This window comes from Polypterus senegalus, chromosome 13 (assembly GCF_016835505.1).
Source record: "Polypterus senegalus isolate Bchr_013 chromosome 13, ASM1683550v1, whole genome shotgun sequence".
Lineage (NCBI taxonomy): Eukaryota > Metazoa > Chordata > Cladistia > Polypteriformes > Polypteridae > Polypterus > Polypterus senegalus.
The window spans coordinates 97,410,108-97,423,390 of NC_053166.1; the positions used below are offsets into that span (position 1 = coordinate 97,410,108).

A 13,283-nucleotide genomic window follows, 5' to 3' on the forward strand; every position below is an offset into this window, starting at 1 on the left:
GGAACCAGTAACCTTCCAGCATCTGGTGAATAAAGTGCTTTTGGACCCACAATACCTAAAGTAATGCCTATTTAGGTTGGCATGTATTTGAAATACTTAGTGATCTATTCCAGCACCTGGAAGTAACACATTCAGCAGGCAAAAGCTGTGCTCCTGGGGCTAAGTGAAGCTATTCTTTGGATCAATCCAAAAAAATATTAATTTTGGTTGCTTAACTCAAATATTTAAGCTACTTAGTAGGAATTGGTAGGTTACTACCATATTGTGCCAAAGTTGATACCATCCAGAACTATCCCCATCCAATGACCAAGTGGCAGGTTCAAGCCTTCTCCTAATACAGAAACCATATTCTGTGATGTAAAACAGGCCCTAAAGTAAGCAATGTGTTTTTAGCACCTAACTTTTTTTTTTTACCTTTTATCAAACAGACCAACACTTCAGACATAGGTCTTGGTTCCATGCTGAGCCAAAGCGTTGATGGGTAGTGACGTCATTTCCGGTGTTCATTCACCTACTGTATACAGTATAGTCCTGCCAGAAGGACTTAAAACCAGGAAGATTCACCAGCTTCATTCAGTTCTGTTATAAACATGCATCTATGAAGACATTTCCACGTTTGTTGAGTGTTTTCTTTTGTTTACAGTCATTCAGTTATACAGGGTTACCAGGGGTTACACCCCAAACCTTTATCATAGTGTTGTTTTTCTCTTACAATAGATAGATACATAGAGCAGTGGCGTAGCTAGGGGTGAGCGGAGGGGGTTGTCTGCCCCAGGCGGTACATTTTGGGGGGCAGCATTATTGGCCAAAAGGCCCGGTACAATTTGTGTGTAAGCATCAGGGTTCAGAAAAATATCACTCATTAATGAAAAAAGTAAAATTTTCTAATTTTTATCCACAAATGCTTCAAAAATAATTTTAAGACTGTCCTTCTGTGACAGCATCAGACATAACAGTTGAAATTTATGAGGTGTAATAAGAATGAGTCGGATACATCATAAAGATTTGGGGCAGCCACCCGTATAATTGAATCGGCTGCAAAAAGTAGTTTTAAATAACACGATGTGCTTAGTTTAGAGTTCAGAACAGAACTGCCTGTACTGAGGCAAGATGGCAGTTTTAAAGGGCTGGAAGAGAAATGACGTCATCTATGCCAGAACTAGGAGTGGTGTCCTTGTGCCCAGAAGTGACGTCATCCTTGGGGCCGGCAACAGGCGGGATTTCCCGGAAAAGGTCTGCAAGGGACTGAGAGAAATAGTCAGTACACTCTGCCACCCCCTGGCCTGGCGTAGAATTACTAGTGTTTAGGCACTTCAGCTGATTCCCATGTGCACGTGTGTGACAAATGCAATAACAAAAATAAACATAAACAGTACACCGATAATAATTTCTAGAAAGATAAACAGCTAATTTACAATTTATAATTTTATTTTATCAATCCGAATGCACTCTTACTCTGTGCAGAAAACATGCCCACCTATCACTTGTACACTACACTGATTCTGGTTTTCGCAGGGTAATTATATTAAACTAATAATTAGAACACGGCTTATCAGCGCATCTATACTATATTCTTGTCTAGTTGATGCTTATAAATAATTGTATGTGAAAAGTTATTGCTGTTTTTCTATATATGAATAAATCTATGCAAAATTTATCTTAATTTTTGTCTATATAGCATTTTAATTTTCTTTTTTAAAAGGTTAACATTTTCAGATATCTTGGAGGGTGGTAAATTGAAGCACCGCCCTGCCCCAAGCAGCACAAACTCTAGCTATGCCACTGATAGAGAGCACTTCAAAAAGCTTTTACAGAAGGTCAAAAAATAAGTATTTTAGCAAACAATAAGACCACTCCTCAGACACACACCATAAGTACTAAAAAGAAAGAAAAATGTTGGACATGTCCAGAGATGAAAAGAGCAGTTACAGACACAGTGAGGCAGTATAAAAGTGTATTGCTGTAGGTATCATTTCTTCACACACTTCTACTTAATAATTCATTGGCTGAAAGTACTTGTTACTGTGTCACAGAGAGGATGTGCAGTATTGTTCATAATGATCATCAGGTTTGTCTTTATTCTCTCCTTTAATACTACTTCTAGCAGGTTGAGAGCACTTCCCATAACTAAACCTGTACTTTTAATTAGCTTGTTGATTGAGTGGACCATTTTTCAAGTGATGTTATTGGATGTAATTAGTAAAACTATTTTAAAGTCAATATTATAAATAAACACATCAGTAAGCAGTTAGAGGGCAAGTGTTTCAAAAGATTTAGCTAGCTTTAGGAACTGACTGAAATTATTAGCAAAGGCAAATAGGAAGCTTTAAAGTAATCTGAGTTTTTTTGTGAAGAGGCATTGGCTTTGGTTCTAAGTTACCTCCATGAATATGCAATTATATCACCTATGCAATATCTATTTTTATCAATAACTGCTTTATCAGGCAAATATATCTTTGAAATATTTAATTATATCCAATGTTTGTTATTTTGGGTTTACTCAAAGTTGTCTGTGCAGGCTAAAGCCTGAATTATGAAAGAGATGGAAAGATCTATTCATCTATTTTCTTAACTCTATTATAATGTCTTATGAATTCAGAAGTGCCAGAACCTATCCAGCATCATCATAAAAAACAAACCCACAAAGAGTTGCCAGCTCTTTACATAGTAGACACATGCAGACAACCACGGTCGTTAACGCCAGGCCAGTTTATAGTTACTGACCTGTTAAAACCACATGTTTTTGGATTTTGTGTGGAGACCAGAACATCCAAAGGGAGCACATATGAACTGCAGGATTTTCGATGATTAATAATCAATAAGATGCCCACCCAGGGGGATGCCATAATAATAATGTGTGTTTTTAAAAAGAAATTTTAACTTGATTAATTATCAGTTTTGCCTTCGACAATTATGGTAATAAACAAAGTAAGTAGGCAAGGCTCCTACTTTATTTACCTTAACTTTCCCTGTTGTAGGAGGCAGGTCTCCAGTCTTTAGACTTTGTGGAACCAACAGTGGGCATACCAGCCACAATACCCGACACAGACAGGCATAGGACACAAGTTCAAAGCACATGTGATTTTTATTTCTCCTTTTCCCTTGTGGGAAATGTCTTCCCTGTTCCCCACAAGCCTCAACACAGTCTCAAAAGCACACAGCACTACAATTCTCTTCCTTTAATTCCTTTTCTTCTCCTCCACACCTCCTGGCAAGCATTATCTCCCTCCTCCTGACTCTAGTTCCTTGAGTGGTGGTTGCTGGCTAGTTTTATAATGCACCAGGAAGTGCTTCAGGTGTTTGATAAACTCTTTCCAGTAGCACTTCCAGGTGTGGCAGAAGTGCTGCTGTGTAGGGCTCAACAGTGGCTGCAGCACCCCCTGTGGGATATAACGCTCTGGATGGGTTGGCTCCCCTGGTCCATCCAGTGTGGAGGCATACTGGCCGGGCAAGGGTCCTGATCATCTGCCACAATTTATATCAAGGTAACTGAAGTACTTGTTATTTATAGTTCTACTTTATCTTGGCACAGTTAAATTTTACCTATCTATCTATCTATCTATCCTATAACCCGAAACTGAATTTGGTGACTTTAATTGGATGGTTTGATATACACTATAGTCAATACTTGTGTTATAAATTAATAAAATGGATATAATATATTAATATACAGAATCAATGCACTATCTAGCAGTCACTCAAAAAAAAAAAAAAAAGCTGAATGACACAAGAGAGTGCAAGAGAATAAACAGGCTCTCTGTAAGTAAGAAATCGAAAAATACAAAATAGACTGAAGGCATTGATCAATTACTTCAATCTTTTCTACAATCTTCACTTAACTTAGTTGACTCAATTTTGAGTTTTTTGTAATAAGTAGAAAAGTGGCATATGGACTTTCATATTTTTAATGCCTTTTTTTTGTTTTGTTAATGTGTGTAAAATTACTGATAAATTTTCTATATGTGATACGTTCACCAGGTATATTTTAGAAAAAGCACACTTTCTCTGAAAAAAAATCCCTGTTTTGTACTCACAGCTAACAACATACATACACACAGATCCAAAGCCACTGATCCAATAGTGAAAACAGAAACATAGCCAAGTTTCTTGAACATTGATGAATACTTTTGTGTAAACGGTGTGTAAAGGCTTGCCATTCAGATGTTAAACAATTCTAATAGACAGTAGCAGTGTATTCTATTTGCTCTTTTTAACATGTTATTTAAATGCCTTTTACAAATATTTGTCTAATGATGATGTAGTAATGCTTAGGTGTGCATTTTCCGCCCACTTCTTTCTGTAAAAATCCAGTAGGTTATTGATTGTACTCAATCTTCAGTTTGTTCTGCTTTATTCAGGTCTTTTTCTGTTTAGTTGTCTTAACATAACATTGAGATTTTTCTGTTTTTTGTGATCAACTTTTTAAAAGGTTTTTGTAGTCACCCTTCTTTTATTGTGAAGATCTATTGAAGCTCAGCCATGTTGCTAGGGCACAAAGTTCTATAAAAGAGCTTTAACAATATAAGAAAATTTCTCTAAAATTTCTTAAAAACTAGAAATTATCTTTATAGAAGCTGATGATCACAAACACAAGAAACCTCTTAACACCATATAATGCTGCCAACATTATCTTTTCAAAACATTGTACAAGAGGTAAGTAATAAATATCAATTAGTTGCATTTTTAATTAATTGATACAAATTAAAATAGAATGCAAATAATTATATTTTAAACTTTTGCATAAGAAATTTTAAAAAATCGGCCTCTGTTTCCACTTAAGCAAAATTAACATCTGCATACAGCTAATTTAGTGGAAACAATCCCCAATGCACCTCCAATAGTCAAATAAAAATATGCATGAAAATATACAATAATGTGGGTTTCAAAGAAATTTCATTATTGGGTCTCTAGTCTTTTTTGCCCTCCATAATCACTGGTTTATTAAGAATTTATTTAAAATGTGCACTAAAGGAAGAATTCAGATTTCATTCATCCTTATTCTTTAACCACTTTTTCTTGTCAGGATTACAGAAATCCAGAGCCCACTCCTGTTGTCCATGATGCAAGGTAGTAACCAAATAAAGTAAGCTATTACATGAATTAAGGTATTCTGCTAGGTACATTACATTACATTAGCACACAGCATGCCCATGTAACAATTAAACCTCCAGATTGCTAAAATATGTTGCAATTTATTTTGAAGCAGAAATAGTGCAATGAAATAACCTTCTCATATATTCTGCGCCTGTAGTGTAAGAATATTTGCCTAACCTTGCTAATTGTGATAAATGAAGAAAAGAAGTACTGGAGATCATTTCTGAAAGGGAAAAATCCGTTCAGTTTAGCTTTTCTAGAAAGTCACAACTGGTAAGGCAACTTTATGTGGGTACAAAACTTGTAGTGTTAACAAGTAAGTTAGGGAAAACAAAAGAACATAACACAATATTGCATGAAGAGGTGCAAAATGTTTTATTTAATTTGCAAATGAGGAATCTAGAGCAACACTGTGTGACACTTTGGCCTTAAAAGAAAACAGCAACAGCAAGCTATGAGGCACAAAATATGTAGTTATTAATAAAGAACCGTGTAATGTAGATTTAAAAAGCAAAATTTAACCCTTATTTTTAGGGGAAAATTAAATAAAGAGAGACATATTTGCACTATACAGATCTTATGATATGACAGTCCCAGTGAAAAGTACTAACAAAATCATTTGTTTTAAATGGCACCTCATTTACTTAGAGTCACAGGGCACCTTTAGTTCCATTAAGAATAATATAAAATAATAAATGTGAAAGTAAAGATACATATTTTGCACAATAGTCATTTTGATACATAGCATGAATTTGACTGTTTTAACATGTCATGAACTGAGGAAGGAGGGCAGATGCAGTGGCATCTTTCTGCATCCTTTTGCCAGACTTTGCTATGGTTTGCACAGAATAATGCTGGTGTTAGCCCCCACCCAGAAACATGGGTAGAGTGGTTCAGTGAATCCAGCTTTGAACTGGTACAGGAGGACTATCTCACTCTCACTGCCAGGGGAAACACCATAGAAATGTAAGCTGCCATTATTATAGTCCAGGAAAATTCCAATGCGAGGACTTGGTGGTGCATTGATTTCCTCTGACTTGCTGTTATGCCAGACCCTGTAGCTGGAACCATCCCATCCAAAACTCCAGGATATCTCCGACTCACCCAGCCCACAACAACCATCACTCCCTTTACGACCAATATTCTCATATGTAACTCCAATGTCAGCTCCTCCTTTTAACTCAACTTCCCAGTAAAAGCAGCCACCATATAGACTCTCCTTGCACAGCACTTGAGGGATGTATTCAAAGCGCTCCGGACGCTGGGGGTAAGGGCAAGTTTCTTCCCTTCGGATTATTTTCCTGTTGCCTTCTGACAACCAAAGATTCTTCTGAGCAGTGTTGGGGTTAAATGTCAGCTCAAGATAATCTAGTCAAAGAGAATTGGATATGTTACTAATAGATCATGTTCCTTGTGAAGTATTTTTCATTTATTTTCATTCAATATCTATTCATTCATGTTCTGAGCCCAAGTATTCCAGTACATCACTGGGAAGTACAGTCTTTCCTGGTGTAATTCTTAACTTTTTCACAAATTCCAGTTATAAGAAATTTTAATTTGTAGTCATAAATTTCAAACTAGCAGCACCTTTCTTTAACAAAGTATGGATTCAATGCTGAACAAAGGAAAAGGAAGAAAGTCTATGTTATGAGAGTTAGGCATCACTTTATAATATGCATTTACTGGACCCCTGGAACTAACAAAATCCTGGCGCTTGTATCTGGAATAAACTTACACTGGTCTGTTGGACAAGTGCAACAATGCAGATTGATAGTACTAATTTTTTATTTGGATATTTCTGTATTGTTTTGGGTTGTCTTCCAGTTTGCTTCTTCAGAAGGCTGCACAGAAGCAACCAGCAGTAAGACTGCCTTGGAGCTATTGGCCACTTACCGGAAGCTGGCAACTTTGGACTTTTGAGTGCCTAAACTTTCGCATAGTGCCGGGAAATTCTTTTACTAGTTAGAAACTGTTGCGTGTTAGAAACATCACTGTTGCTAAGCAAAAATATACAGCATGCAAAGAACACAGAACATGTTGAAGGGTGATAGGGATGGTCCACAGAACAGAGTGTTAGATTGTAATTTAAATCTGAATTTAAATCATGCATTTCTAATTAAGGGAGACTGTAGTTGATCTCTATAGTCAGCAGAGGGTAGCTTAGTACAAGCTGTACATTTAAGAAAAATGAAAGGTCAGCTAATTTAAGGACTACCCACTGACAGGGAGAAGTGGGAGAATAAAATAATGTAGCTAAACCAATTAACTAAGATGAATAGAGCCAATAGAGTTTACACAGCTACAACAAGTGAAAACAAACCATGAGGTACAATATGATGGAAGATTCCCAAGCTGGGCAATATTTCATTTCCATGTACGATGGAAAACATTAAGGAAACACTAAAAAAAAAATAATATTGGATCTCGATGAATGAAATATTTAAATGGAAAATCTATTCTGAGTAATACTGTGTAATTCATTGAGAACAAAATGATATAACAAACAACTGTCAATGGAAACCAAAATCATCAACCATTAAGGGCTGGATTCAACATTACACTCAAAGTTAAAATTTAAAAATTACAACTTGCATGAATTTCATCACAGCAACATAATGTGACTCAGTAGCGTGTATGGTCCCCATGTGCCTGTATGCACTCCTGACAACATCTGGGCATGCTCCTGATGAGACGGCACATGGTGTCCTGAGGAATCTCCTTCCTGACCTGGATCAGGGCATCACTGAGATCCTGGACACTCTGTGACAATACTTGGGGGAGTCAGATGTACTGATAAATAACATTACAGATGTTCTCAGTTAGATTCGGGTGTGGGGAGCATGCAGGCCAGTCAATGGTATCAAAGCCCTCATCATTCAGGAACTGCCTACACACTGTGACCAGAAGAGGCCAGACTTTGTCCTGTACCAGGAGGAACACAGGGCTCAATGCACCAGTGTAAGGTCTGACATTGGCTCTGAGAATTTTATCCCGGTACCTAACAGCAGTCAGGGTATCATTGCCCAGCATGTGGAGGTCTGTGTGACCCTTCAACATATACATCCACAGACCATCACCAACCCACATACAAACAGGTCCTACTGGATGATTTTGCTGGCTACATAACATGGTGTATCCAGACTCTTTCACATCAGACACATATGCTCAGTGTGAAACTACTCTCAACTGTAAAGAGAACAGGGCACAAATGGTGGAGCTGCCAATTGTGGTATTCTGTAGTGAATTTCATTCAAGCTGCATAGTGATGGGTTGTGACCACAGGTCACACTAGAGAATGTCGGGCCATAATGCCACCCTCAAGGAGTCTGTTTCAGAAACATGCCCATCAGTACCCAGCTGGTGGTCATTTTGTAGGGCAGATACCAGTCCTGCTGCTGGGTTGATACCCTTCTATGGCCCTGTCCAGCTCTCTTTGTGTAATGGTTCATCTTCTGAGATCTCCTCAATGATCATGAGACTGTGCTGAGAGACACAGCAAACCTTCTTGCAATGGCACATACAGTATGGATGTGCCATCCAGGAGGAGCTGGACTGCCTGTGCAACCTGTGTTGGCTGCAGGTTCCAGTTGCCTAATGTTATTAGTAGTGACAAGGACACTAGCAAAATGCAAAACTAGAAAGAATAATTCAGGAAACATAAGGATTGATCAATTGTCTATGGCTACCACCATGCTGTTGCTTCTCCAGTGCACCTGTTGTCCCTTTCATTTGCACCAAAGCAGGTAAAGTCGATTCACCATGCTTATGCTTTCGATCTGGACTGAGTGCAATCCTTGACTTGGTCTTGGACTGTTATGATTAAGTGTTCCCTTCAAATTTTTGAGCGGTATATAAAAGATACAACAAGTCAGCTGCTCATTTATCAGGAGGATGCACAACAAACTGGCAAAACAAGACAATTGTAAAAAGTAAAAAAAAAAAAAAGTTCTCAAAACAGTTTCATGCATTACAAATTTAACACAGCTATAGTATGTGCATAATATTGTTCTTACACTGCAATAGTTCTTGCCTTGATCTTGGGTCTAAAAGAAAGAATTAAATAAATGAATTTTATTTTTCCAAATTATTTTATTTCAATAATACTAAAAAAGAATACAAAAACAATCTACAAAACATGACACCAGTTCTTTAAAACAATGTAAAGAGAACAACTGAAAAAACATACTCAACCCATTATACTCTCCATCAATTCCTTAAATAGGTAAAAAAAAATCAAATTTATCCAAAGTCTCTGTAAATTAAAAAAGAGCTTTAAATGAGTAAAAAAATCTGAAAGATAACAAGATCTACCAGAGTATGGAAAGGGATTACATATCACAATCCAGACATTTAATATATTTCCTCCTACTTTTTTATATTGCCAGCTTGGCCTGACCTAACAAGATATTTATATTATAATTTTTTAACATACAGCTTTTCAAGAATAAATATATTTGGAGCAAGGGAATATACAAATAACTTCCTAAAATTAAGGTGGACAATCTTGAGAGCAGTACAGAATATAATGAAATAGCCTCTTTTAAGCAGCAAATGTGCTCACATTGTGTACATATACAGTAGTGGCTAAAAGATTTGGCAGTAACACAAATGTTATGTTTTGCAAAATCTGTGGTTTCAGTTTTTGTGGTGGCAGTACATATTGTTTTTATATTTTTGTGCAGAGTGATTAGATTAATTAATTTATTGATTAATTAATTTATCAGCATAAAAAGTTAACTTTTCATAAAAAAACATTTTCATGTATTTTGGCCCTGGCACAAGATGACCAGCTAAAAATGTTCAGCAAGCGCCAGGACCATCTCCTCCTGAGAAGTCAGCTACAGAATTGTGTTGCCACCAGTGCAGAGCTTGCTCAGTATTGACAGCAGGTGGGTGTGAGCGCATCTGCATGCACAGTGAGGTGAAGAGTTTTGGATAACGGCCTTGTGTCAAGAAGGGCAGCAAACTAGCCACTTCTTTCCAATTAAAACATCAAGGGCAGTCTGAAATTCTGCAGCAAGTGCAAGGATTGGACAGGAGAAGACTGGTGCAAGGTTATTTTTTCAGATGAAGCCTCCTTCCGACAGTTCAGGACAACTGGAAAATAGATTTCCTGGAGAAGGAACAAGTGAACGCTACTATGAGCCCTGTGTCATGCCAACAGTGAAGCATCCTGAGACATTCCATGTATGGGGTTGCTTCTCATCCAAGAATTGTATCAAAATGTCCTCCAAGAACAACTTCTCCCAACAATCCAGGCACAATTTGGTAATGATCTGTGTATTTTCCAGCATGAGTACCATGTCACAAGACAAAAAGTGTTACACATAAACTGGAAGAGACTTGTGCAGACTGAAGGCTGTATTGGCTGCTAAAGGTGCATCTCCTAAGTACTTAATTCAATACTTATTCAACCAATTATTTTGTGTTTTACTATTTGAAAATAAGTTAGATCATTCTGCAGAGATCTCCTTTAACTTTGATATTACACATTTTATTTTGTTAATCAAAGTAAAGAACGTGAAAATAAATCCACTGTTTCAATGTTGTGTAATAGTAAAATGTAAAACTTCCAGGGGTTGAATGCTTTTTAAAGGCACAGTATCTATTTTTATGCTCATGTGCTTAATTAACTCCTACACATTAGTGCTCTATTTGTAGTGAACTGAAAGTGAGGAGACAAATATTTTACACATTTTCAAAACTCATAAAGTGGGTTGGTACTGTATATCAGTGATCTGGTGGATAACAATAAGAACATTAAAATTTGTTTTTCTGCATTCACTGTAATTCTCCCCATGTCTTTAAAACTACAGTGCCTCTTAAACACTGTAGTTTAACACAGATAAAAATGGCGGCCCAATGTGCTCAACATATTGAGAAATTAGCATTAAACAGTTATGTAAACTTCTTTTTTTAACATTTTATTGAATTAATTAAAAGCAAATAATGTTCCATACAAACAAGTCAAACTTGACAAAACTAAGTTCAAATTAGACCCTACCCATGAGAAACAGAGCAAGGCCAACAGCCAGAGTAAAACTTTAAGAGTAAAAAACAAACTCTTGGAGGAGGTATACGTATGTTAATCTTAATGACATGATAAATAAATTCAGCAGGAAACAAACCCCGGGCAGGGTGCCAGCCCACCGCAGGGCACACACGCACGCACACACACATACCCACACGCTAATCACACACTAAGGACAATTCAGAATTGCCAATGCACCTAACCTGCATGTCTTTGGACTGTAGGAGGAAACGGAGTACCCAGAGGAAACCCCTGAAGACACGAGGAGAACATGCAAACTCCATGCAGGGAGTACCTGGGAAGTGAACCCAGGTCTTCTAACTGCGAGGCAGCAGCGCTACCCACTGCGCAATAATACAATACAAGTATTAATTACTATTTTTTAAAAATTCTAACAGTAGTAATATAAGAAAGAAAGAAAGAAAGAAAGAAAGAAAGAAAGAAAGAAAGAAAGAAAGAAAGAAAGATCAAACTATTTTAAATATTTAATTGCACAAATAGACAGTAGGACAGAGTTTTTCTCACCAGTCGAATTTTTTGCAGCCGCCTCATTTTTTTCTTCTATAAGAAAAAAGAAAGAAAAACACTCACTTACATGTCAGTTTCCAAATACCTACTCTTAGTGTGGTTCAGATAACATTGTAAATATTTGATATTCATGAACCACGAAATTAATAAGCATGCTTAAATCATATATTATGGACTTTTTATTAAACATACATAATGAACAACCTGCAGATTTTCAAAATGTGGGAGGGATCACGAATATGTGGAGATCATGCACATGGCGTATATATGAGCCTCTGCAAATTTTTTAAGTCTGCTGGTTAGGGTGATCCTTAATGGAACTTAATTTCCTCCAGCTCTCCTCTCCTATTTTCTCTAGAACTAAATGAACTTAAAAGTGAGTTGTCTTTTTCATGTGGTGATGGCCATTTTGTATGGAGAATGGAGAACACACCATTCCTGATAGAATAGGCTTCAATGGAAACCCACACTGAACAACAGTGAACAATACCAAAACAATTATGAAAAAAATTTAAATTTCTTGTTATATAGTCCAAATGTCGTGTATCCAGTTGTATGTTCACAACTTAGCAAATTCATGCACTTTGGCTAAAATACTGTTAAATAAACCCCTTCTGAAAATCCTTTTCTAAATGAAAGTAGTGTGCACTCAAATGAAGTTGAATTCTGAATTAAAGACCTGCCCTCTCCACTACCATCCTTTGATTAGGAGCCCTGTCCAGCAGTAGCTTGTCCAATCGCTACAATTGACATGTCACATCATATCAACATTGCAGGTCTGAAAGAGGTATATAATTAGAAATTACATGACAAAGAAAGAGAGCGAAAACATTATTGGTTAGAAATTATGCCTCACATTATCACATTGGTACATATCTGAGATGTTTCAACAAGCAGAAGGTCAATGAACCAGGGTAGTTTCACAACTAAAAAAGAAAAAGCCGTAAGTACTGACACTGTAGCTTAATTACCAGTACATTAGGAGAAAAGCAGCTCACTAACTCCAAAGTTCAAATAAAATTGAATGCAATTCTCTCTTCCCCATAGACGCAATTTCTGGAAGTAGTTTGTTTAACAATATTTTAGCCAAAATGAGTTTGGGATGTTTTAAGTATATGTACTTCAGTAAAATTTCCTCCCTTGAAGGTAGCAACAATAATTAAAAAAAGGAGATTAAAATATCAAGAATGCATCATTTACAGACATTACATCATCCACTGCTGAGTAGGATTATGCTAAATATTAAAACGCCACTATGTCTAGATGTGTTCCCTGAATTCTGTTTGTGTTTTTTTTTGTTTAATTTATGCATCTTAGTATTAGCATTTATGTTTCTTAGTATGAAACTAAGTATGCCTATGTAGCTTGATTTTGGTGCAGTGCTTAATACCATTGAACATTCTATTTTACTACAAAGACTACTACATGACTTTTCTCTACAAAGGCTAGAAACTGACACTGGGCTTACGGGTAATCTCCTAGCCTGGTTTGGTTCTTATTCATCAAATCAATTCAGGTATGTACTGAAATGTGCTGACAGAACTCCATCATTATAAAGTGAGATATGGAGTCCTACAGGGCTCAATACTGGGAGCTTTACTGTTTTCACTTTACAAGCTTCCACTTGGAA

The 13,283-nt window shown here is 36.7% G+C and overlaps 1 protein-coding gene across 1 annotated transcript in view; it reads right to left on the reverse strand.

The window, feature by feature from the left end:
• Nucleotides 1-5,445: 5,445 nt before the first annotated feature.
• zgc:195001 (uncharacterized protein LOC567531 homolog) overlaps nucleotides 5,446-13,283 on the reverse strand; it is a 49,273-nt gene continuing 41,435 nt past the window's right edge. The window contains exons 2-4 of the mRNA XM_039775857.1: nucleotides 11,651-11,686; nucleotides 9,108-9,137; nucleotides 5,446-6,462 (exon numbers count right to left, since the gene is read on the reverse strand). Of these exons, the coding sequence (XP_039631791.1) occupies nucleotides 5,927-6,462; nucleotides 9,108-9,137; nucleotides 11,651-11,686 (602 nt within the window). The 3' untranslated portion in view covers nucleotides 5,446-5,926. The remainder of the gene's footprint in view (nucleotides 6,463-9,107; nucleotides 9,138-11,650; nucleotides 11,687-13,283) is intronic.